Source organism: Hylaeus anthracinus, unplaced genomic scaffold (genome assembly GCF_026225885.1).
Source record: "Hylaeus anthracinus isolate JK02 unplaced genomic scaffold, UHH_iyHylAnth1.0_haploid 3, whole genome shotgun sequence".
Lineage (NCBI taxonomy): Eukaryota > Metazoa > Arthropoda > Insecta > Hymenoptera > Colletidae > Hylaeus > Hylaeus anthracinus.
Window position 1 is genome coordinate 13,710,994 of NW_026535284.1, and position 24,388 is coordinate 13,735,381.

At 46.9% G+C, this 24,388-nt stretch overlaps 1 protein-coding gene across 1 annotated transcript; it reads right to left on the reverse strand.

The window, feature by feature from the left end:
* Positions 1–2,613: 2,613 nt before the first annotated feature.
* On the reverse strand, positions 2,614–11,384 carry LOC128894153 (uncharacterized). Its single transcript, XM_054155647.1, has 3 exons — positions 11,260–11,384; positions 10,635–10,825; positions 2,614–2,916 (listed from the first exon to the last, which is right to left on the reverse strand). Exons 1-3 carry the CDS (start codon positions 11,314–11,316, stop codon positions 2,862–2,864), a joined length of 303 nt encoding a protein of 100 aa, XP_054011622.1. The 5' UTR covers positions 11,317–11,384; the 3' UTR covers positions 2,614–2,861.
* Positions 11,385–24,388: the final 13,004 nt, after the last annotated feature.

Sequence of the window (24,388 nt, forward strand, 5' to 3'; positions counted from 1 at the left end):
ACGCGTGGGGTCGACGCTCTTCGAGAGTAGGGAAAAGGAAATAAATGAACTTTACGTATGTATATATTTTTATGAAAAAGTAAGTTACCAAGCGTCTACCAAATGGAGTTAAAAAAATTGCTCCGTCCAGTATGCTTCGATTCAGCATTATCGAACCGCCCCGAAAGCCGACGAAACGCAAACCCTGCGAGTAACCATTACGTTGATTTCAATTTCTGACGCATCGCTGATTCATTCCAGTTTCCATTCTGCCACTTGCCACTTCGATTTATGGCTGGAGGCGTATCTACAGATTCTACTTATCGCGGCTCGCTGGGGAACGAAGAGAGGGGGAGACCGCGATTAATTTCCGCAGGTTCGCGTTCGCAGGCACGCTAAATCAGCCGCGGGGCACGCGCGCCTTCCAAATTGTCTACGGTAATGCATCTGCAATTTCCGTCCGTTCGAGGAGCACCGTTCACCTGGACGAAACTTCGCCCTGGGTAGTAATAACGCGGAGGAACCCGTGGCGATGCTTTTCCCCCAATATTCGGACGCGGCCTGGATCATTCCGGCGCAGGCGCCTTCCGCAACGTCCGACCAGTGCGGCAACTTTCTACTTCCACCGCGATATTGGCCCGCTCGCCGAAATTTATGGAAATTCTTCTCTCGACTTATTTCCCCGGCCCGGGCACCGGCGCATTGGCTGGATAAAAGTAACAATGTGTTTTGGGCCGTGTCCGCCACTTGTATTTGAAGAACGCTCTCATTAAAATACCTGACGAGGGGGTAGGTTTTAGAATTTTTGGTAGAGATGGTTCCTCGCAGGTAGGAATGATGCGACTCTAATTAAAAGTCCAGGTGATAGTTTTTGATACACAGGGTGTCCCGTAACTGGTGGCACGAACGAGTAAGGGCTGATTGTACGTGAAAAATTGAATGGAATATGTGGAATAAAATTTTTTCATATGGCGCTTTATTCTCGAAAAAAGTTAGTTTGAAAATTTGTCGAATGTTGAAATTTGACCAGGATGTTTCGACCTATCCCCTTTAGATTTTTATTTGTGCGATATAGAAAATTATTAAAGCTTTTAAACGATTAAAATTGCAACCTCTTTTTTTTTAACCCTCCAACCTTCCCACATCACTTTCTCCTGTCACTAGAAATGCATTACTCCCTCCAACCCTTAACTCCGAGTCTACCACGCACAATAAAAATACGAATCACAGAAAATTCACCAAAGTGACCTAAGCAACTCCCTTTTTTTTTAACCCTCCAACCTTTCCACAGTCAATTCTCCCAACGCCTGACTCGATGAGCCCGAGTTCAGGAAATCCAAGAATTTAATCGAAGAGTGAAATTTCATCGCATTTTCGACCACTTCGGGATGCATCGAGGCCCCATCGTTTCGACTTGGAACGAGCCTCGCGCATGGGTAATTGCGCCTCGATAAATAACTCGGGCGAATAAATACAAATGGAGAGGAAAGCGTCTCGAGAGGACCCTTCGAGGGACACGAGGGGCTGATTCTAGGGAAGAAACGAACGGAACAAGAAGAGGTCGCAGGGGAGAGGTGAATGTAAATCGGTGCACGCGGCTATCTGTCGTGAAGGGAAATCGTGGAATGCAAATTGACGAGAGGAACTCGAAGCCGAACAGGAGCGACTGGTGCATTGCAGTGGCCGGCTAAACGGATAATCAATATATACAAGGCGTCAACTCGACTTCCACATCGAATTTACAACACAACGTGGCGGCCCCGGCCGTTTTCACATAATTGACCCCGTTTTTCGCGGCTCGTACCCCCGGCCTCGCGCGAACCTCAAGATCCCCACTCGGGCACGTCTCGATCGGAGGATTTACGATAAAGGAAGATCGCGACATTGTTTTTTTTCCGAGGCTGACCTCCTCGACCCGTACCATCCTTCTATTTTGTTTCATCGCGGCTCGAAAGGTCGTTTTCCGGGTGACACGACTTCGAGTACCATCCTCGAGACTCGACCGGCTTCGACCGTTAAACGCGCCTGTTTATTAGGTCATGTTTGGAGCTTCCATGTTGCCTGATTCGGCAGAAAGATCGTTAAAGGGAGCATTTATTGATCCAAAGGTCACAGGTTAAAACCTAGTTGTTTTCGAATTTCTACACGATCCTTTTTATTAAACAAAATCACGAGCAAGTAGCGCATCCAAACTTTCCTGAGCTCCCGACGTTAATGCTCGCTCGATTTGCTTCCCTAGAGGAAGCATTTCGCCTTATTCCCTTTGAAATCCCTTGAATAGGTACACGGGATACGCGAACTTTTATATGGAAGGGATGCCAAGAGCACGTAAACTGGAAGTATCGAACGACGAAATTTTCCTTCCTTCCTAGGAAAGCAGACCGCGAATGAAAATCACTCTCGTGAAATCAGGTACACTCGCGGAAGACTTACAGTCAAGTCCCGTAAGTGCTCGTACCTTTTACGTCTATTGAAGACATTTGTCTAAATTTATTGATAGGTTTCATGTTTACAAATAAATTTTTTATTATAAGTAAATATGTACACGCGCGAGTCTATTTATGTACATATTTATGATGTACCATTTATTTAGATGCATCAATGGTACGAATACTTACGAGACTGTATATTATATTTGACGTACATACAGAGATATTCGACATAGTTACGATCTCGTTATTGTGTCTATCATAATAACGAAGTCAAAGTATGAAAGCAGAAGAACAATAAAAATCGCATAATAAAATCGAGTGAAATAAAAAAAAAAAAAAAAAATGCAACATATTTTCTATTCCAATTTCGCAAACACCTCTCTTAAAACTAAAATAAAATTGTGCTCACCCTCCTGGGCAAACCCGGACACTAAGCTCTCCGCATCAGACTCAGCAGCCAGCCAACGGAACTCCAGGCGACGACGTTACCAGGACGTTGCATCCCCTGGAAAAAGAATCTCGAGTTAAAGAGGTACAAAGCCGAAGCCAGATGAAGCGCGGCTGGGTATCTAATTCCGGTATCACGGGGCACATGGAAGATTCGCCAAGAAGATGACTTCGGAGACTCGGTCCTTCCTCATCATCGTAAAGTTTATGCCGTGGCGCGTTGTATACGCTCCGCCGCGCTATTACACCGGAAGGGTGAGCCTGGCCGTTGCGGGGGTTTGGAAAGGGTAGTCGCGAGGGGATGGGCGGAACAGGCTCTGTAGGTGGTACGGGGCGCAATTTCAGCTGGCTCTTTATGGACCATCACAGACGACGACTAAACTTCGGAGGTGGCCGTCTTCCTCCTACAATGTTAACTATATCCTCCGCGAGGTTGCCCGGGCACGGAAGAAAAATTACCGGGAACGTTCGAGGGCCTGGACGGGATAAAACGCGAAACACAATATCGCGGCCGCGAATGGGAAAACAATAGGTAGCCTCGAGACTGGGAAAAGGTATAATCTTATTACTCGAGTGAAATTACACGGAAATCCTCGTCGCTCCCAGCGAAGAAATCCCGAGCGCCTCGCGGGGTGGTACCCACTTCCAACCTCCCATGGTTTAGTTTCCACTGTTTCCGAGCCGTCTTCGAACCCCCCCCCCCTTCCTCCCTTTACTCGCCGCGGAAACGTTTACGCCAGCGTCGAGTCGCGGACGGTACACATTCGCGTTAATCCGCGCAATTTCGACGCGCGATTCCTGTGAAAACGAATTCCACCGCCATTGTTCCCTGGCTGCGATCTGGGGGGAGAAAAAAGGCATCCGCATTTGCATGAAAATATCCGCGCTTCGAGCCTCCCGTCCGTGGAATTTCGGGGCCGGTGCATGCGTCGACCACTACTACTTGCCAGGCCGGAATCACGGGGGGGAAAGGGTCGCAATTTCCCCTGCGCTAACGAGACTGGTCGATTCGAGTTTTTCGAGAACGATTTGTTCTCTTTTGTATGGCGGGGGGAATGCACAGGTGGCGTAGACTTGAGAATTTCGTATTATTTCGGTTGTTGCTCGTGTTAGAAATCTTTCGAGGAAATTTACGAGGGTACCTTTGATAATATCCGAAGGAGAATCACGGAGTGTTTATTTTCCAGTGTCCTTGAATCATTCAGTCGAAACTTGTAATTACCACCGACGTTTATTTATGTCTATTTCTATCGTGATCAATTAAATTATTTAAAGACGCACTATTCAATTGCATGAAAAAAATATTTTACGTGATTCTAAATTGAACAATCCATTCGTGTATGTATATATAATTGTGCAATGGCCATACATTTAGTCGTTTGACCTGTCGTGGTAGGTTTAGTATTAAAATCAAAAGTAACCAAAAGGGAATAGAATTACGCAGAGTGTTTGTTTGAAGAAAGCCAATATACTCGCGTATAAAGTAACCGAAGAGAAATTCTTTCCAGAAAAGTACAATGGTAGAAGCGTCCAAACGTCGAAAATAGACGTTCCGCAGAACCACCCCCTCTGCTGAATTATCAATTAACCCTGCAGCTCCAGATCCGGAGTCAGCAATAAAGCTAAATTGTTTGAAAACGTGTAGGGTGTAGGTGTAGCCAGTGACAAGTCTCTCGTAGCAACCGCGACACGGGTAAATAATTAACCGCGACGAGCATCGAGAGCTCGCGTAGCGACGCGCAATTCCAACGATCGTCTCAGCCGTAACGTTTCGGAGCTCGCGATAAACGACGAGAACGTAAGACCACCAGGAAATGTGACCTATCCCTGGCAAAGCGATCGTAAAACCGATCGTACAGATGGCTAAGTTATCGTTCGTTTCGCTAAATTGATTACATGAATTATAGATAACCGGGTCTCCATCCTTGTATCACGTATAGCCCGTACGTGGTTATCCTTTCAGGGCTGTTAACGTCCGACTGCGAAGAATTAGAGGCCACCATCTTAAACCACTGTTCGCGCTGGCCTCGTAACTCGTGCCTCGAAAAATACGGAACTCGTGACGAGCGAATGGCCGAACGGAATCGCAATGTAGGGGCGAAAGAGCGGCCGAGATGTTATGCACTGGGTGTCGTGTTCAAATTATTGCCCTCGTTGGTCACAGTGTTGGCAAATTTAAGTGCACTTACATCAGTAAAGATCGTAGATTTTAATGTAAGCTTGTTAAAAATATAACGACTACTTCTTGAGATCCTATTCTATCGATGTTAAATGAATTCTGACATAAAATATTAGAAATTTTACTTCACGCATTCGCGACACTTATTTTACGCTTCTAATACCGACTACTAACGAATATAATAAAAGTCAGGGCGAAGATAAAAATTACAAAGTATGTTTTAAAATATCGATGTTATAAATATGTAATGTATCAAACCTTTTTTTTTTTCATAACCAGAGATAGAATTCCAAGTGACCTTCAGAAGTTGACCTTCCTACCCTCACATCCCCTTCAAGAATCCACGATGAACCACGTTCCCCTTACTCCGTTGAATTTCGAATATTTTCTCCTGTCATCGCCGATAATTTCGTATCCATCGTGCATCGTGTACGATTTTAATGGAACACCCTTGTAAAACCGCCAGGGTTTGGGGAGCGAGGGGGGTGGGACAGTCACCGATCCCCGACAGTCGTTATTGCGATTTCCAGTTCAGTGGTATCTACATAATACGCGCGCAGGGGCATCGCGTATGCGCGAACCGTCGCAATATTTCACCCCGGGAAACACTTGGAAACTACGCTTTACGTTCCGCGCGAATATTTGTATCGGACGAGCGAGCGGCGCGGCGGGCAATTTTGTTTCCATCAAAAGTGGGATTAGCGACAGAGAAGGATCCGATTGAATACGCCGGATCGAATCCTGGTAGGATCACCGTTTTTCAAGGAGGCATCCCCGATAGATCGGGATGGCTTTTTTTTTTTTTTTTTGTCGCGGCGTTCCGAGGTCGTCGCGGTGAATTTATTGGGAACGCGGCGCCCGGAAACGAATAGAGGTAACGACGCGGGGTTTCGAATTTGTTCGAGCGAAAGGCTGATTTCCAACGGTATTAGCCTTCCAAGCGAGGATCGATCGACCTGGGTCGCGAATTACATCTGGTATGGATCTTTCTTTCCGCCTGATCGACGACGAGGGCCGGGAAGATCGATTCCTGGACGTGTTTGGTGAAAATTCAATTGTACTTGTATGCGGAGAGGGTTCGAGTGTCAAATACACAGCCGTAGTAGTGGGACCCTTGTTCTTATACGTGATAATCGCTCTGACTAATGTTTCTCACTTGGTGCCAACTCACCGTTTATGAGGCGAGCCCGGTTCAGGACGCGAATTTTCTTACGAATTCTTTAGAAATAATTGATCAAGGTGCGCCGTTAGAATGAACTCTGAAATAAATTATTTATTATTCAATGTTAACGGCGTTAATCTTTAGTACCCGGGAAATTTATTATAAATATAAAACGTCCCGACTATACCGAGTGCTTCGACACTCGAATTTACGATTTCACAAAAAGCAATTCGGCTCAAATATCCAATAAAAGACACCCGTAAGTTTCGCAGCTTCGCTTAGTATATTATTTCCAAAAAATTCGTAATATAATGCCTCGTTTCCAACGTTCTGAACCGAACCTCCGCGAAAATAGTATCGACGACCGATATAATACGTTTCACCTTTCCCCCGTTTTATATTCTCCCCTTTACAGTCGAAGCGAGTTACTATTAAAAGCGAAACGCCCCGCCAACGCTTACGTTTTATTTTCTCGCAAAGACCAACGCGAAAGAGCCGCCCGTAAAAGCGAGAACGTAAGCTACCGCCGATTTCGCTAATGACCGGGCGTAAAACGCCCCCGTGAAATTTTCGTCCTTTATGGGTCGGGAGGGGCGAAAGGCGCGGAGGAAGTTTCCAGCGGGAAAACCGAGCCTCTGGTCAGGCGCGGATTATTCCAACCACGTTTCCCGATACATCGTCAAACTGACCCCTTTCGCGAACTTCTTCAATTTCCGCCGAATATTCCACGGTAATTGACGGTCTCGCTTCTATCCCGCTCGAATATGAAAGAATGTTCGTGACTTCCGGGAATCGTTCTTCCGTTCTTCGTTCTGCTCTTGACAGAAGTATCGATGCAAACCTCCTCTGGAAACGGATCCGAGGCTGGCGGCACGCAATCCTAACCCGGCACGTAATTTTTCGTTGATTCGAGGTGGATTTAGTGATGGTTAAACGTGTAGGGGTAAAAATAAGACACGGAGATTCGAACCCACGATTCTCGGATCCACAGTTGATAGTTTCACGACTAATCTACGATTCTTGGTGTCATTTGGCTCCTCATTCTTGGGTATGAGGGCACGATACTGCACGAGGGTTGGTCATTCTTTCTTACGAGAAGTACTGACCTAAAAATCCACGACCCCTGACTCCAAGGATCGTGTCAGTGTAGGATGTATGAACGATCGCGGAACCACAGCAAGGCACCCTGAGTTGGGAGCGCACTTCCCAGGGAAGATCGTGGAGTCGTGGCTCGCTCGGGTTCGATGGAATTAACCAGATGCAGCTAAGGGATGGGGGTGGCCAGATTGAGAGATTTACTGAGTACGGGCGGTCAGGTGGGCGGTTATTTATGAAAAAATCGATGCACGCTGCTCGAAAGTATATTTCAGAGGGATGACGCGGTGGCGTGTATGTATGTAGGAAGGGGATGGTTGGTCCGGGTGAGACGGAAGGAGGATCGAAACGGCGGCAGGGAGAGGAGGGTCCATAAAATAGTTCGTGTAACGATATAGCGCGGCGGTTCCCTGAGCGAGTAAAACGGACTCGGCGTTAACTTAGTCCTATGATTGACGGTTTCCGGTTCCGGCTCGCCTCGGCTCGGACTGATATATCGCGACTCGCCGGAAGTCTGCGCAAAAGCATCGCCGCAGAATTATTGGCCGGTCACGCGGACCGGCCCTTATCGAATTTCCACCCTCGAAACCGAGCCTAATGTTTCCCTGGAACGCGAAAGTTCGCCCACCTTGCAGTCTCCTTGACGTACCCGTGTCTCCTCTGTCTGCCGCGACAGGGACGAGCTTCCACGGAGGATCAGCGATTTCGTGTTTCGTACCGGAAAGCGTCCTCGCCGAAAATCGATCCCCCGCGACGCGAAAATCCTCTCGTCGAGATCCGATCTCCGTAAACCGCGTCGTAAAACCGGCGACAGGACAGTAACGCACGCGTATCGTTGCACTTAACGTGACACTGGGAATTGCGCTGTAAAGCTATGGGAGCTGGCGGGGGGGGGGGGGGGACGCGACGGAAGCCACGAACAACAATGTCGCCCGGCGCGTTTCCTCCTCGACGAAGTATTCAATTACTAACGAGTGTCGGCTATAAAGCACACCACCCCCGCCTTCCACCGCCGCCGGTGGCAACACGCGACCAAGTCGCGCCGCGTAAAGGACCTTGTCACGCGTGTATTTTTAACGAGACTTCGCTTACCTCCCCTCCACCAGCGCGCCACCCTACCGCGAGATTGACGTCGCGCTCTCCCTGCGTCCGTTGCTCGCAGACTACACCTGCGACTATCCACCCTCCCGTGCAGACAGGTCCCTTCGCGCTGATCCCGTTCACGGAAACGAATCGACTGTTCGAATCGGTAGGGGTGAGCCATAGTTTGAGTAAAGGGTTGCGGAGAGAGGACGGCGCGATCTGCGGTATCTGCGGTGTGAACGAAAGAGAGACCTTTGAATTTTATAACAAAAGTTTAGTAGTGTAGCATGATTATGTTTGGTTAACAAAAATGTAAAATTCTAAGAATCATCGTATAATTTAACAAACTGCAAAGAGTTTTTCATGACCATTCCATAACTCATAAATCTGAGAAAAATGGTCCTGGAGTTGACTACCTGCATATGGCTAAATTGCTTGGAGTGCAAAGGGTTAATGTAACCTCCGAATTTTATAGAACGAACCACTGTATTTCCTGGTACAGGGTGATTTTATCAGACTTTCCTCAAATAATTTCTTCCTCCAACCCCTGATTCAAAATCAATGCGGACTCTCAGCTATACCTGATCTGAAATTTTCGATCCCTCTCCCACTTCCCCTAAGATATCATCGAGTCAAAAAGCTGCGTTCTGCGTATCCCGGTGGTCTCGTTCACATTTTTTCCTGGTTCGTTATCGCTAGGCGGCGTCGAGGGCCGCAGACTGCGTCGGAAGTAACGTTGGTGCCTCTTACCTACCCTCCACGGCCGCGGGGTGAGTACGTCCTTCAGAGCGTCTGAGCCGCGCGCGTTGCACCTGGTTACGTAGAGGCGCGTACAGTCGACGAAACTAGTCGTTGAACTTTCGAAGTTCAATGTCCGTGTCGTTCGATCCGCGGGAAACAGGGAGCGCGGAATTTCCCGGGAGATCCGTCGCCGTGTGTTTTATCAGGGATGTTTCGCTAAACTGGTTCCGCGCCGCGCATGAGATTTTCAGCCGAATCTATCCGATACTCGTCCGACTTCACGGACGCCCCGCGCTAGTCCTGCATTCCGTCGCGATGACTGCGTGAAACGCGGATGTGTCGAGTGGGAGGATTTCGAACAGTGAGCTTTGACTTCGATGCAACGATAAATGTTTACGGGATTGTAGGCATCGGAAGAGCCTTGACTCTCTCAGACCTGGCAATTGAGGACACAACTGAGGACACGAAATTTAAAAATTACCGACACCTAGGATGTTTTTTTTTATTTTTTCCATGCTACTTTTGGAGTAAGTTAACCGTAAAACTTAAATTACATTCGTGCGAGAGAAAAAATAATTCAAGTCTGAAAGGGTTAAATTGGGGAGCTGAGTACTTGGAAATGCCTGTAATGACGAGGGATTTTTAAATTCAGTTGCGAGTGAGAAGAACTTTCTAGAACCTATCAATAAAAATTGATTTCTTGTTAAATTTTAGAGTGCTCCCTTAATAGCTGAGTACCCTACCCCTTCATAATACAATTTCTTCCACACACGAAGAGCCTCACTGTATATAAAAATTCGTACCCACAACTACCTTCGCTTAGAGCACGTCCAACGTCCCGCAATATTATCCCAAACTTTCCGCGACATTGAATAAAATACAACTCGAAGCGCAGGTGCACGCGCTCGCACCTGACCAACAAATAACAATCATCGTAACTTCGTCATTGTCAACGCGACGCAGGTGAGAGTCGCGATCGATTAAAACGCGCTGGTATTTCGATAGTACGCGCGGCTTTCCCGACGTCGAAGTGAAATCTGTGGGCGAGGGAAAGTCGGGGGGAACTACTTCCCCCGACTGTACCGCAAGGTGATCGCAATCGTTCTCGTAACAGGTGCACGCGCGACGCCGACGAGTCTCGAGGAGCCGCGCCGTTTGATCGAGCTTCCAACCAATCAGCGTCCCGATTCTACTCGAGACCACTTCGATAACCGTTCGCAAAAGATAGTCAAGCATCATCCTTCCCTCTCGGCGCAGACGGGACACGCCGTCTGAATTTCGTCGCGTTAATTTGCGACCCCGTCTCTCGCTCGCGGTCGCGCTCGACTTTTAATTTCGCTCGTCGCTGAAAACGGCGTGAATTCTCTCGCCATCTTCCGGTATCTGGGAAATTCCGGAAGGTTCTCGCTCGCTGGATGTACCATCGCGAATGGAAAAATCATTTCATTGCACTTCTACGGTTTATTTCAGAAATCCCTAAGTCAAAATGAAAGCAAGTTCGGCAGATAGTCCTCACGGTAGCATCTGCGGTAGTAGTCGCATCACCTCGGGAAAAGCCTGAATAACGTTCATGCCGTTTCTGATCATGGTTTCGAACGCCTGCATCATTTTCATGCATACAGTGACTATTATGTTTAGGGCCGCGACAATGCCGTCCAGTCCACCGATCCGGTTCATTACTTCCACGATCGACGTGTTCGCTTCCGCCTGGAAACAGGAAAATTCGAAACGGATCCCGGGGACGCGTTGAGGTGTTCACGTTATCGAACTTTTCTCGAACCGAGTGTCATCTGTCGGTTCTGATTCTACGCTCCACGATCACAAGGGGGGCACTTCGAAACCAATTAAGTATGTTATAGCCAGAGGCGTTATTTATAACTACCCGTTATTAAAATTTGTTTTTGTGAAAAATTAGTACCATTATTCGCAGTACCAGTGAAAATGAGATAAATGTATCAACAGAGAACTGAAAGTTCTCTACAAGAAATAATCTAGGACACGCTACTTAGCACAAAGTACTAACTAAGATGAAATAAACACATCAAAAATGCCCCCTAACGTTCAACAATGCAATAGGGTTTTTCTAGACTTCAAGAGTTCAAGAATGGAAAGACGATAATTCTTCCGCGATTCTATCTCACCCTATCGACCAAGAAGACCAGGCACAGGACCAGAGAGATACCGACGATTAGCCTCATGATGTCCCCGACTGTTCTTCGCTGAAGTGAACTTAAACGCGAATCTTGCTGGCAGATATTCGTAAGTGCTGGCGGGTCACCATTAATCACCGGCCAGCCAGGTATCCGTATTTATTGTGCGGATCAGCCGGATGCTGGCGCGATTATCAGCCGTCGGAATTACCTCCCATCAGCAGTAAATTGCGCCGGGGCCGGACGACATTGTGCTGCGGCCGGTTCCGTGTCGCAGGACGACAGCTCGTTGCAAGTTACAACGACAGAAACGACGAACGCGAACCCCCGAATCCTGACCAAATCCTGAGACGAGATATGAAGGTTTAGCCTTTCGATCGGCGAGTAGTAAATTCCCCCAGGAGGGGTGGCGTGTGTTCCTGGAGGAAGAGAGACGATCGATCGGGTATCGCTGGACTCGGATTTAGCTGAACCAGCTGGACTCTAAGTTTTGATCGTTCCAACCAATTCCGTTGCTCGATTCATTGACTGGGTCTTTTCCCTTCGATAAATCTGATATCACAAACGTCTCGCACCTGGTTCACGTGTGCCTCGATTTTAATATTCTCCTTTTGCATCGAAGGAAAATTTCTTTCGAGTTCAACATTTCTTCGGGAATTGACACTACGAGCAATTTGGGGGATGAACTTTGCAGGAGCCTGTACGTTTCCGTTTTCGCGTCAGTTATTGTAAATGGCTGTGAATTTGCATATTTTGTTCGCGCGCCATTGTTTCATCGGGCGCAATTACAGCTTGAATATGTGTAGCGATAATTGTAGATCCTTATCCGCTGCCTCAGACAATGGCTCCCGAAACCGAAGACGAATAGAAATATCCGTATTTCGCGAAGCTTTTCTCCTACTCGTTGTTAACGATGCTGTGTAATTGACCGATGACAATCTGGGAACACCTGCAATTACTTGACAGGGAACACGAGTAATTTCGAGCACGAGCATTCATGCTGGAGAGTAAACAGGGTATATAAACCCAACCTTTTCAAGTTGACGTTTTTCAACGGTCCAGTCACGCAGGGCGAGGCGGTACGTATGCAAGTCTGGATGTATAAATTTCGTGGGGCTAAAAAAGCCACATTGCGATGTCGCGTGTTAGGGAACATTGTTGATACGTTTATTTCGTCTTGATTAGTACTTTGTGCTAAGTAGCGTATCCTAGCTGATTTATATCAACGACGAGGAAAGGATTATTTTTTGTATATATTGCTCTCATTTTCGCTGGTACTGTATTTTAAACAAAGTGTCTTCGATGTTCGATTTACATCGATATTTTGACTGCGGATTTGTATGTATTCATAGGAAATTTTAGTAATTTTAGTGCAAAGTGCTACAGAGTGCGCACGGTATGCAATAATATAAAAATATTGAAAGTAAAGTTCATATTAGAATGTTTGTAGAGTAAAATAACTTTCTATCAGGTTCAATTTTTCGTAATTCGTGTACGAATTACTTTATTATTTATTTCTTGCGTCTAATATTACATTATTGAATTGCGTACGATTAATTTTGCTCCATTATTGTTACTTGACATCTGAGAAATCAGTTTGTCTATTTATATAAACACTGGCGCACAAAATAACCGAGTGCTAGTCGCGAAAAAAACTTTTGGGACAACCTAATACACAAATCGATACGAATATTTACGGGACTGGTTGTATATACGTAGATTTCATCTCAACTAGTACTTCATGTCATAAACAGCGTGTCTTGGTTTCCTGAATTGCATCAATACTAAAGAAAGGATTTCTTTTGGAGAGCTTCCAGTCGCTCTTCGCCAACGTTCTTGGCGCGTTGATTTCGTCTTATTCAGTCTGCCGCGGTGCACCGTAGCAAATACCAAGAAAACTATTGTTTCTCGCGGAGAAGTTTCCAGTTGCACTCCCGCAACTGTCACCAAGTAGACCGGTAGAGGACCGCGAAAACATTTTACGGCCACCGTAGAAGAATATATCACGCCATCAACGCGCCATTACTCAGAGAAATAGAGCGAGCAGACAAGTTTCCGGTTGTCTTCGTTTTCAGGTCGCGTTCGCGGCGAACGTCATCTTTGGAGGGGTATGTAGCATCGCGGATTATTTGTTCGCGTCTTCGGCGTTACTATCGAAGTCTGTCGTTCCAGGGGCGTTAAAAAGCGATTTCCCGTCGCGAACCAACGACTTCTGGCGTCTTTATGTCTCGCATCTCGAGCACGTGCTCCTCCCACGAATTAGGTACTATTTCCTCGACGTCTCGGTCGCAGGACCGTATCTACAATTTCTGGATTTCTGCGCTCTCCGAGCCGCTACATATAAACCAGCCGTCCCGAAAACTGTAACGGTTGCATACTCCGAGACAGTCGGTCCGCCTCTAGCTTACGATTTTTACTTTATTTTACAAATTGTTTCCAGCTCAGCGTGACGGAGGGGAAATCGAGTAAATCCGGTCCTCGCGATCGGAATAATATATTTACAGTAACACGAAAACTCCAGGAACGCAGCGCGACTGAGCGTAATGCGGGCTGCCGCGTTTACACCGTCACGTAGGTGCGGGAAACGAGCCACGGATTTCCCGATCTGTCTGCTAGCGTATACGGGCGGTGTCTTTTGTCGCCGCGAGAGCGCCGTTTCTGGGATTGAATCGTAATAAACCGGAACGTGACAAAATTTTACCAAAGAGACACGCGCGCTCGCGCCCCGTACCGCCGCGTCGGCGTAATAACCGCTTTCAAAGGAATACGCGAAACGAGCAATTAAATCTTCGACGACATTAACGACATCCTCGACGAAAGAGAAACGGACGCACGTCGGCTGGGGGGGGGAGGATAAAAAAGAGGATGTTCCCGTCGGGGCGAACGCGTCACCGTAACGACCCGCGAAACGTACCCCCTGGGGCTCCTCCGCATCTGACCAATTAAAATAATTCACCAAAACAAATAATCGCCGCGGGTTGATTCACTCGCGATGCGCTCGATTTGTTTATGGGTTTGGTAATCGGAGACTGAGGTGGTAATTCGAGGTGTATGCAGATTTCGATTTGGAGTCAGTTTCATAAATATTCGTACCTTTTGCGTCTATTGAAGACATTTGTCTAAATTGATTGATAGGTTGGTTGTTTCCAAATAAATTTTGTATTATAAATATATACACGTGCGAGGACACTATATTAAGGTATAACGAAATTGATAAATCTTAGAAAAAATTATGGCGCAAAAGTGATTCTATGAATTTTCAAAGGAAAACAAAATAGAGTAGTGAAACTTTAAAGAAACAATGAGCAACATTGTTTTATGATTCGTTTCGATAATAATAAATATTTTTTGTACAAAAATTTGTCATCGGTTCAGTTTTTCTCCTCGAATTCGATTTACTTTTACGACTACACGAAGCCCACGAAAAAAGGAAGCTATGAAAGTATAGCGTACGGTGGCTGCAGGAAGAAGCAACCGCGCACCAAAAACAAGACGAATGTCATGCAAATGATCCAGATTCAACGGAGTTGCCACGGCTCCGTCCAACGGGAACCGAGCCTTTGATCGTGCCGCGAAACAGACGCGACAAACCCGACGTTAATCGAACGAATCAGCGTCGTGGTGACACAACGGTCCCCCGACGGTCCACTTGGGTTGCAGACGGAACATTTAACATACGAGTAACCAGCGGACAGGCGCCGTTGGAGGGATCCAGAAATAAACGAACGAAAGGGTGAGAGCCGATGTCGACGGTTCGTCGTTCACCGTCACGCACCTTAATTGAATCGCTATCTAATTCCGTTTGACGGCCATCTAGCAGGATTATGTCTTAATATGCTCCCTCTCTAGTTCCCCCACTGTTAGTATTGCGTGGAGAGTTTGCATCTTTACGCGTTTGCACTGTTTGTTATTGATAATTGAGCCGTTCGTTGCACAAATCGATCAACTTCATAAAACAAAAAGTTCTTGAATAGTTACAATGGGTAATAAAGAAGTAAAGAATAATTTCAGGAATCGTTCAGTAACGCAGACTGCAGATTTGTATGCATTCATAGGAAATTTGATCGTGCTAGAAACTACAAAACGCACACAGTATCCTATAATATAAAAAAATATTAAAACTAGAGATTATATTATATTATTTACAGAGTAAAATTAAGTTCAATTTTTGTAAGTACGTTTGCCATGATTTTATTTTGTATAAAAATCCGCAGTCTAATAAGCTATGTCTGTAGTTCAGATAAATCAGGATATTGTAAGGACAATCTAAAATCCCAATTATTCCAACAAGTTCTCGCGAAATGAATACGCCAGGAGAGAACATAACGCCATTGCTTGAAACAGAGTTTTGTAGAAAAACGACCACTGCAAACAAATCTAATAATATTCACCTAACCCTTCAGGAATTATCGAAAAACACGTCCACGTCTAGAATAGTCGAGAAAAGAAACCCACAACTCGAGAGAGAAGACTAAAGCTCGCGGCCCGGTCGGACTGGTACTTCCTAAATGTTTTTCTCTTCTTCTACATCGACTGACGCAAAGACAAATAGACGTCCTCTGGTTCATCGTCGCGCGGAAACCGTAAAAAGTTCGAATCTCACGAGTCGCTGAACGCGTCGAAAGACACAGCTGTCTTTTTTCCAGCGCGCTAGAGTTAATGGACCAACTAAAAATCGCGGTCGCGTCGGAATTCGCGGATTCCCCTACTTTCTTTCCTCGCTGTCAGCGTCATCGCGTCACTCAGCCCTCGGTTTTGCTCGCCGCCCGCTACCGAACGCTGTCAGAGAAAACGAACGAATCGAAGCGAAAAGCAAAATAAAACAAGTCAGGCGGTAAGACGCATTAGTCGAGAAACAGTGGCGGCGCTCCATCGTCTGGCATGTACCACGGAACAGTTAAATAAACCCCAGGAAAATGCATTTCTCCGCGTGTCCCGGATAGCACCGGATGCGGCTGTCATCCCCGCGAGCTCGTGCATCATCTTACCGAGACTGCTGGATCGCGTCCTCCTTTCTTCGCCGTCCTTGCCACCCTTCTTTTCCCTTCCCTCCCAGAGTCTCAGATTTTCTTACCCGGGAGACTCCATACCCTCCCCTAGGAGGCCTTCCGGTCAAAATGGCGGGCGATATTAATCCTAACTCGCGAGAAGGATATTTTCGTCCTAGAGGGTGCAAGTTAATTTGCCTTGGCCGCGTATTATCGGTATTATAAGTGACGCTAGTTTTAGAAGTTTATGTAACCCTTGGGGGCTCGTAAAGGAATCACTCTTACCTTAGCAGGTGGTTCAGGCTTTCCAGGATGACGTTGGCTCAGGCTCTCTGCACGATGATTCCCTGACATCCAATGTTCCAGTCGAGGGAGTTTCAGAGTCGTGGACCAGTCGCTCTAGAATCGCTCAAGACTTCAAACTTCTTTTTACTTGTTGACTTCCTACTCGTATCACACCTCTTCGTCGTCTTCACCTTCCTCTTCTTCTTCGTCCTCGCCATCCTCCATCGAATCACTCCCTCCTTCCGCGAATTCACGTTCCGAAATGAAAAGAAACAAACGACGAATGCCTGAACGAACCGGTTAAAAATATTACTAGCGGGTTAAATAATATTTTTAACTCGCCCTGGGGCCTCGTGCACGCCGTCGTCCAACGTCGTTCGTCGCGAGGACTTCATCTACGCGTGACATTTATTAATAGCCTTTCTATCTTTAAAAGGAAAGATGACGCGTCGTCGTGTCACCTCGACGCGCGAACTAACGAGACTAAAAGCTCGTAATTGATTCTCTTCCGGGAGCCCTGGCACCCTCTTCGCGGCTCCCAGCAAAAAAGAAACTACCTATTAACGGCGTTCATCGGCTGCCATTAAATTAAAGTTCGTCGCTTCGGTGCCGCACCCCGTAATATTTTCATTCGACAACGCTCGCTCGCGACCTTCCGAATACTGCGCATTGCGCGACGCTCGAACTAGTAATTACCAACATGACTCAAAGATTTCAGGAAGGGAAAGGAATTCCTGGAAACGGACTAGAGTTTTTCTGATATGTTGTAGTATCGAGGCTTGTTTACTCGTTCCGACCTCGCGGCTCGAGGCTTCGCACATGTTACATCAGCCTTCGAAATTAAGAAAATTAAGACAAGTATTACAGGCAAAATAATTTCGTTAAAGTTATGTAACGGAAAATTAGGAAAGTGAAGTGGAAATATTGAGGCTCAGAAATGCATGAACCTTAAAATAAAATTGCCGGAAATGCACGTTTTCGTTTACAATCATACATCTTCACATAAAATTGTCTCTCAAAGGGTTAATACTTTAAGGGTTAATCAAAAGCTGTATCTTAGAGACCATAATTAATTAGCTCGCCACCAAAATGATGATGCCACGCGTCAAGATACAAAAGCACATTACCCCTCGAAATGATTCTCCTCCCGCGTCACCAACATCAAAGTTCCCGATTTCGCGGTACACTGCGAATGATCGATCCTATTCGTCGAGAACTTCCTGCCAGCGATTTCGCATTAGGGTTCGCGAGACGTGTCGCTCCGCGAATCCTCGCAACGATTCCCTTCCGGGGATCGCGCGGCGCGTACGCGTCTCCAGTGATTAAATCTCATTCAATAACAGAAACTGGCGAAACTTGACGGAACTTTCGGGGAGAATCCGCCGCGGAGGAAACCGGTTTCTGGAGGTGTCGCCGATCGGGCGTCTCTCTCGTCTGGAAGCAGTCCGACGTAACCGACTCTCGGGGGGACGTTAATGTCATCTCCATAATCACCGCAGAGCCGAGTGACATGAACGTGATGCGGAAGCTCGAAACCCGGTCGTTCGGTCGGGCCATTACTAGTCGCGCCATCAATCCCTGCGATTAGGCTAATAATTTCTCCGCGTTCTCCCCTTCCTCTCGGGGACAGACGGCGTCCCGTTTGCGGGACAGACCGCGGCGCTAACCACGGAAAGGACACGGTGAATTATAACGCGTCCATGTCCCATCGTGTTCGATCCACGTCGAATTACCTCCGTATTAGGGCTGCCCAAACGGCCAAGGATTCAGCGCTCGCGTTGGCTCTTATCCTGGAACGGCTTGGAGGACGCCTGGAAGATTCCGGCGGAATCTTGACAATAATTAATCCTTTCGACTACAGTGGGACATACATGTTCCAGCGAATATATCTGGTTTCCAGTGGACAGATTACTGTGATTAGGACATTTTTCCTTCTAGAATGAGATCACCAACGATTGCTAATTCAAAAGATTTCCGCGAGGGACATGCGAGGCGTTGAAATATGCAGAAATGTTCGCAGTTCGCAAAGCTTGTCGCGGAGGAGGCGACTCAATCTTCCGTACGAGGGGCCAAACTGAATCCACGAGAGCCCACGTCGAAGGAGTCATTCGGCCTGCCAAATGACCGATGCAATCGACCTTGCAAATGGCAACGATAGCCATCCAATCTCGGCCGACACTCTCGAGGGTTGCAAAGTGGATGGATACGAGGGACGTCGCTCGTATACGATTCTGGCACCCCCGATTGTTTCGAGCTACTTTCTTCGAGTGCAACGTTCCTCTACTAGAATTTCGTGTTCTATCGTCCACTATTGTAATATTAAAGCCTATGCTCAGAATTGTCAAGTATATGACGGGGTTCCTTCTGACAATTTCTTCTTCTTTGGAAGATCCTATCCTAGGTACCCTCAATCTTTTATTATCGTCACTTGACAGAGTATTTATCAATTTACCATGTTTTAGAGCATGATTGCATGACGAAATCTAAGATAAACAAAGTCTTCTTCAACGTAGAAGCAATCGAACACTGTCCTAAATCTTCTCCTTTGCATATCTCCGATACGGTTAATATTCCCAAATGCTTGTTTCTGGTCGCATCCAGTTTCGCAGCGCACATGAAAAGCCTGCAACGAGGAGTCTTACAAGGACAGCGTGCGAAGCGGTTGCGTACAGCCTTGAGTCGACTGCCAGGCGACCAGGCGATTGTTTAACAAACCAGTTCGCGAAGACTGTATCTCACCGTTCGCCGTAAGACAACCTGCGATCCTAATTAAGAGGAATGCCAGTCTCACAATCCGTTCTTACGTCTTCGTGCGACCGCAGTTGTCGGTCCGGGAGGCATTATCTTTAATGAGAAATTGCGTCCAGGCCGGCTATACCTCGTGGAATCTTCGTAGTCGGACGGCTAACGATGCCCGTGATCGCTAACCGTGCTATTAGTCAACGTGAATCTTGATACTCGCTAATTAGACCTGGCGTTAGTTTCATTTTAAAAAACAATTATCAAACTGGCCTCTGCGATCTCGCTCCGAGCACCGAAACTCTCGAGCTGCTACTTGAGGACACTGGAACTCGAGGAAACATGCTGAATTCGTTGCAGAACCTAGTCGCCCTTTCTTCTAGGTGAATGTAGAGGGAATAGAGTAGAATCAAGGATACAAAATGTTCGGACACGCAGAGCCAGGCTTGTTTCGTAGCAGAACAGAAGAGAGATTTAAAACAAATCAATAGACACAAAATATTCAAACACACAGTGTCCACTTGAGCTTTTCGTCATTTTGAATGAACCACCTCCAACTCTATACGTACTTCGTCTTCCAAAAGTCGCTATCACTAGCGACGTCTCCTACCAGTAAACGTCGTGCAGTAGGCCGCCTTTCGGACGGTTTTCTTCGACTTTCATCAAAGGATCAAAGAGCGTTACCTTCCCTTGGCATAGCTCGTAACAACGCCGCGGTGCTAAATGGTTCAAACGAATGTAGGTCGATCATACTTCGAAAGCCTCTTTCAGAAATCTGAAAACGACTCTTCGCCCGCGAAAACAGAAACTCCGAACGTCGATGCACCAGCTGGATATTCGTGGAAATGTTTTTCCCAACCGCGTCTCGAGGCCGACTCGTCCCTGATTGCCTTCTGCGAACCGTTCGACCTCGATCGCGGCAGACACACCTGGATCCGCGGATCGCTGAAACGAAGTGGTAACGCTGCTCATTAGAGGATGCCAGCTTGTTCACGAGCGTTTTGCCCCCGTGTTTGCTCGCGCCATCATACGCACAGGGATGTAACAACTCGCCCAGTCTCTACCCTCTTCTGTTTATTTATTTTTCTCTGGGGGAAAAATTAACAGGGTCCTGAATTATCGAAGCTTTCCAATATCTCCAAGCACCAGAGCAGATAGAGACTTCCCGAAGAAGGGCTGCCTAGAAAATTTGTATTTAAGTGTAGCTGAGCTCCTAGCTTTGTCCTTTATTTTCTGAGTAGCAGAAGAGAGGCTTCTTAGAGATTTCTTGAATTTTTATTTAAATGCAGCTGAGTCGCTAGCTTTGTGTTTTATTTTCCGAGTAGCAGAAGAAAAACTTCTATGAGACTTCTAGAATTTTTATTTAAATGGAGCTGAGTCGCTAGCTTTGTGTCCTGTCTTCTGAGTAACAGAAGCGAGACTTCTAGAATTTTTATTTAAATGTCACTTAATTGCTAGCTTTGGTTTTCTTTTGTAAACTCACAATTTTCGTGATCTATTCCATAATGAAACAGGGCCCACATTCTTTGTCGTCCATCCATGAGGGACCAGAAGTTGCGTAAGTGCACGAACCGCCAATAACCCGAGCCCCGCGAGTTCGCAAAAGAAAGAACCAAGCATCTGGAGCTCGTTAAACGGGTTACCTCCGTCCTCGGTACGCGCCGTTCGGAATCGTCTCACATATCATTCATTTATTCCGGGGCGGCGAAAGAGCAAACACGATCTTCAGCGAGCCACCCTTCAAACGGAGTGAAAACAACGGGCACCGAAAAATAAAAGCGGGGAAACTCGGGGGATCAAGAGCGAACTTTCTTGTCGTCCAACTTTTTATCGATGCCACTGTTTGAATTCTGTGGAAGCCCGTGCGCGCGTATCCGTCGTGCTTTTACTCCTCGACGTCGCTTTACATCGTGTTCCGTTCGAAAATGCACGTACGTACGTACGTACTCCCGCGCTTCGCGAAGTTTTTTACTGCGCGGGAAGCAATTTTCTGAGATGCCGTTGACAAAAGTCGATGCTCGTCAGACGTATCTCCGTTGACCTAGTCCGCGTTTTTCGTTCAACGTCTTCCCCTTTCCATCTCGTTGCCCTCGCCGTCTATCGAGGAGTTCCCTTTGTTACGTTACCAGCCATCGAAAGTTGAAAAGCAAAAATGAAACTCTTTAAGAAGCTTCCTCCGACTTGCCGGTATCCTCTCGCATTCTGTCATCTTTAACGTATGGGAGTCACGACTTCGTTCCTTTCCCTTCTACTGGCTGCGGACGTTAAACGTATGGCGAATACGCAGCGAGTCAGATTTGTCGCAGTGCTTTATGGATATTATCAGAAAGAAGTTTCAATCGTTGCTGAATTTTGGGAAGGAGGTGGTCCGAAGTTGCGAGAAACTGAATTCGTTTCATTTTATCGATATTCTTCAGGGTTGGAGCCAGTTTGTAGGTTAATCTGCTATCTAGCAGGTCGTGACATCGGGACGATGGCGATTCGGGTACGTGGGGACGCTACACCCCAAAGGCCTCAAGGCCCCCTTGCGTGAGAGACATGCTTCGAACAATGTCACACTCTGATCGATTACTCTGGTATATAATCTCTATGCATTTAAAGTTTCATTATAATATATGCACTAGTTCAGGAGTTGTGTGTATTTTATTGAGTGCTTATACCATTTATGCGGTGTCGCAGAAAATGGCCAAACAACTCCATCTAGAAGAAGAGTAGACATATCGCATATCGTACCATCTATCAGATACCATCTTACCTCGAACACAGTTCAAAAATCGCCTCCAACTCAACCTACAATTTTCAATCTTTCTCGCAACGCAACATCCCCCGTGCCATTCTCCTATGTTCTCCTTTTCTCTGTCGCGCGTTTTCGTTGCCGAAAAAAAAACCCGTGGAAACACGGCGTAATCAGGAAAAAAGGGTTGAAACGTGGGCACGGGATGGCTGTCCATCGCAGCTGGGGTGTCGAAAGTAAACGACGCCCGTGTACCCACGCAGGACGCGGCGTGACTGGTGAGCGCATTAGAATAACGTCCCCTGTACCCAGTCTGCTACTAATTACGCTGAGTTTGTATTAATGCGGACGTTAGCATTCCGCCATGGCCATCCGGCTTTCCGCATCCCGCGGCTGCCGCAGACGCCGGTTACGTGTCGACGTACCCCGTCGTCGTCATCGTCGTCGTTGCTATTATTGTTGTTGTTACCGGTGTCGACGACACGACCACCCCATGTCTGCTCATTGCTTGTCAAGGGACGCATACCAGGTGGATTTAACTACTCGCTGGCGGACCGGTCTGACGGGGAAATCGTTGCAAGTTACATTTTTATTGACGTTTCGCGGTTTCGAGGAGCTCGATCCCTCCGGTGATCGTTCCGAAGGTTCGTGCTTTCGTAAATCGTTGGATTTCGAGGCGAGGGCAGTTAACAGCGCTCGATGAAGGTTTAAATCGAAGTTACGCGGGTGTTGGTTTGCGTACACTGTCAATTATATAACGAGGGGGTGATAAGTCTACGAGGACCCGCTGTGAAGGTTTCTGAAGACGTGGACAAGTCCTGTTCGAGGCTCGAAAGGGTTGAATGCTCAGATTATTTATTACATTGCCTATTACACGATTAGAGATCTCTTCCGATTCGCTGTCGATCGCTGCCAGGATTCAACACGATGGTTCAGAGGGAAAGGATCCTCTGTACTGGCAGTGGAAGGCTGGAAAGTGCCTCGGTGATCCTGGCAGAGGCAATTTCCGAAAGGCATTAATACGCTGCAGATAAGATTGGCAATTCCTTGGATCTCGGTGGCAGCCATTACGGAGCCGGCGCGATATCATAAAACAGAAGCGATTTTCAATAACGACTAGCGATAATATTGGCAGACAACGAGTCTCGGTGTCTCCTGCCATTGTACCTTTTTTCTCTCCCGTTTCTCCCGTTCTCCAGATAATTTTCAACACCCTCTCCCGTTCGACGCCACTTCCCTCTCCCTTCCACCCTCAAACAAAACGTTCAAATCGAGTAAATAATATCGCGTAAATGCAAATTGGTAGACGCGTTAACGGGAAAATATAATCACTTTTCCTCCCCGTTGTTTCCTCCTCGAATCTACTTTCTAAATCCTCGATTCATCTCGTTTGGAGATTCCAAAGACCAGACAGCGTCGCGACCCTTTCGAACTCGCTTTCCTCCGCCGATGAATGGCCACCAACCTTGAGAAGAGTCACTCTCCCGCTCCCACTGTGCCGTAATTAGGGAAGATCGATCACGGCTCGCTCGAAAATTTAATCTGGCCAAGTTGATGAACGCTAGACCAGCGTTGAAAGAACTTGCTAATTATGCCGCGTCTAAACCCTGCTCCCTTGACACGGGGATGAATGGAGATTTAAGGCGGAGCGGCAACAAACCTGCCGCGGACCCTCCTTCAACGTTGCAGGTTCTACTTTATTCAATGAATTTAACGACGGTTGAAATAGGAGAAAAATAACGCATCGAGCGCGTGTATCTTGCTTCAGTCAGCTGTGCTTGACGACTACATGAAGAAACGACAATATTTTATGCCGCGGCGACTAAATTTTATTTTTCTTTTATAATCGTGCGCCCCAAAGAGTTAAAGCGTCTATGTATCATAGATATCATAAATGACTATGTCACTGCTTGATTCTCAAGGCTCTCACAGGTCCACGCTCTGAAAATAGTACCCCACAGCTGATCGGTTAATTACGCTACACGAAGAAATAATCGAGGCTCCCAAAATTATTACACAAGCGACATCGATGTCCCCCAAACAGCAATCGATACGCGAACCACTAGCGAACGCATCAAACCTGGCCAACGTTGTTCCTGGACCATATTCCGCTCGCATCGTTCTAAGGTATTCATCATCGAGCGAGCGTCCAGCCGCAGCGTTAACTCTCCTACATGTTATTTACCAACAGCCACCGGAATTCGAGCCAAGTCCGTGCAGCTCTCGTTGTGTTGCGTGCGTCGCTCGCTTCTCGCGCATTCCCGAAACACGTCGGGGGGAAAACAGCGGAGAAAAATGGGGAAACGTCGGGCAGAAAAAAAAAAAAGGAACGCGTACCTTATCTGGCGGGCGGTCCGTTCCGAGCATTGTTTCA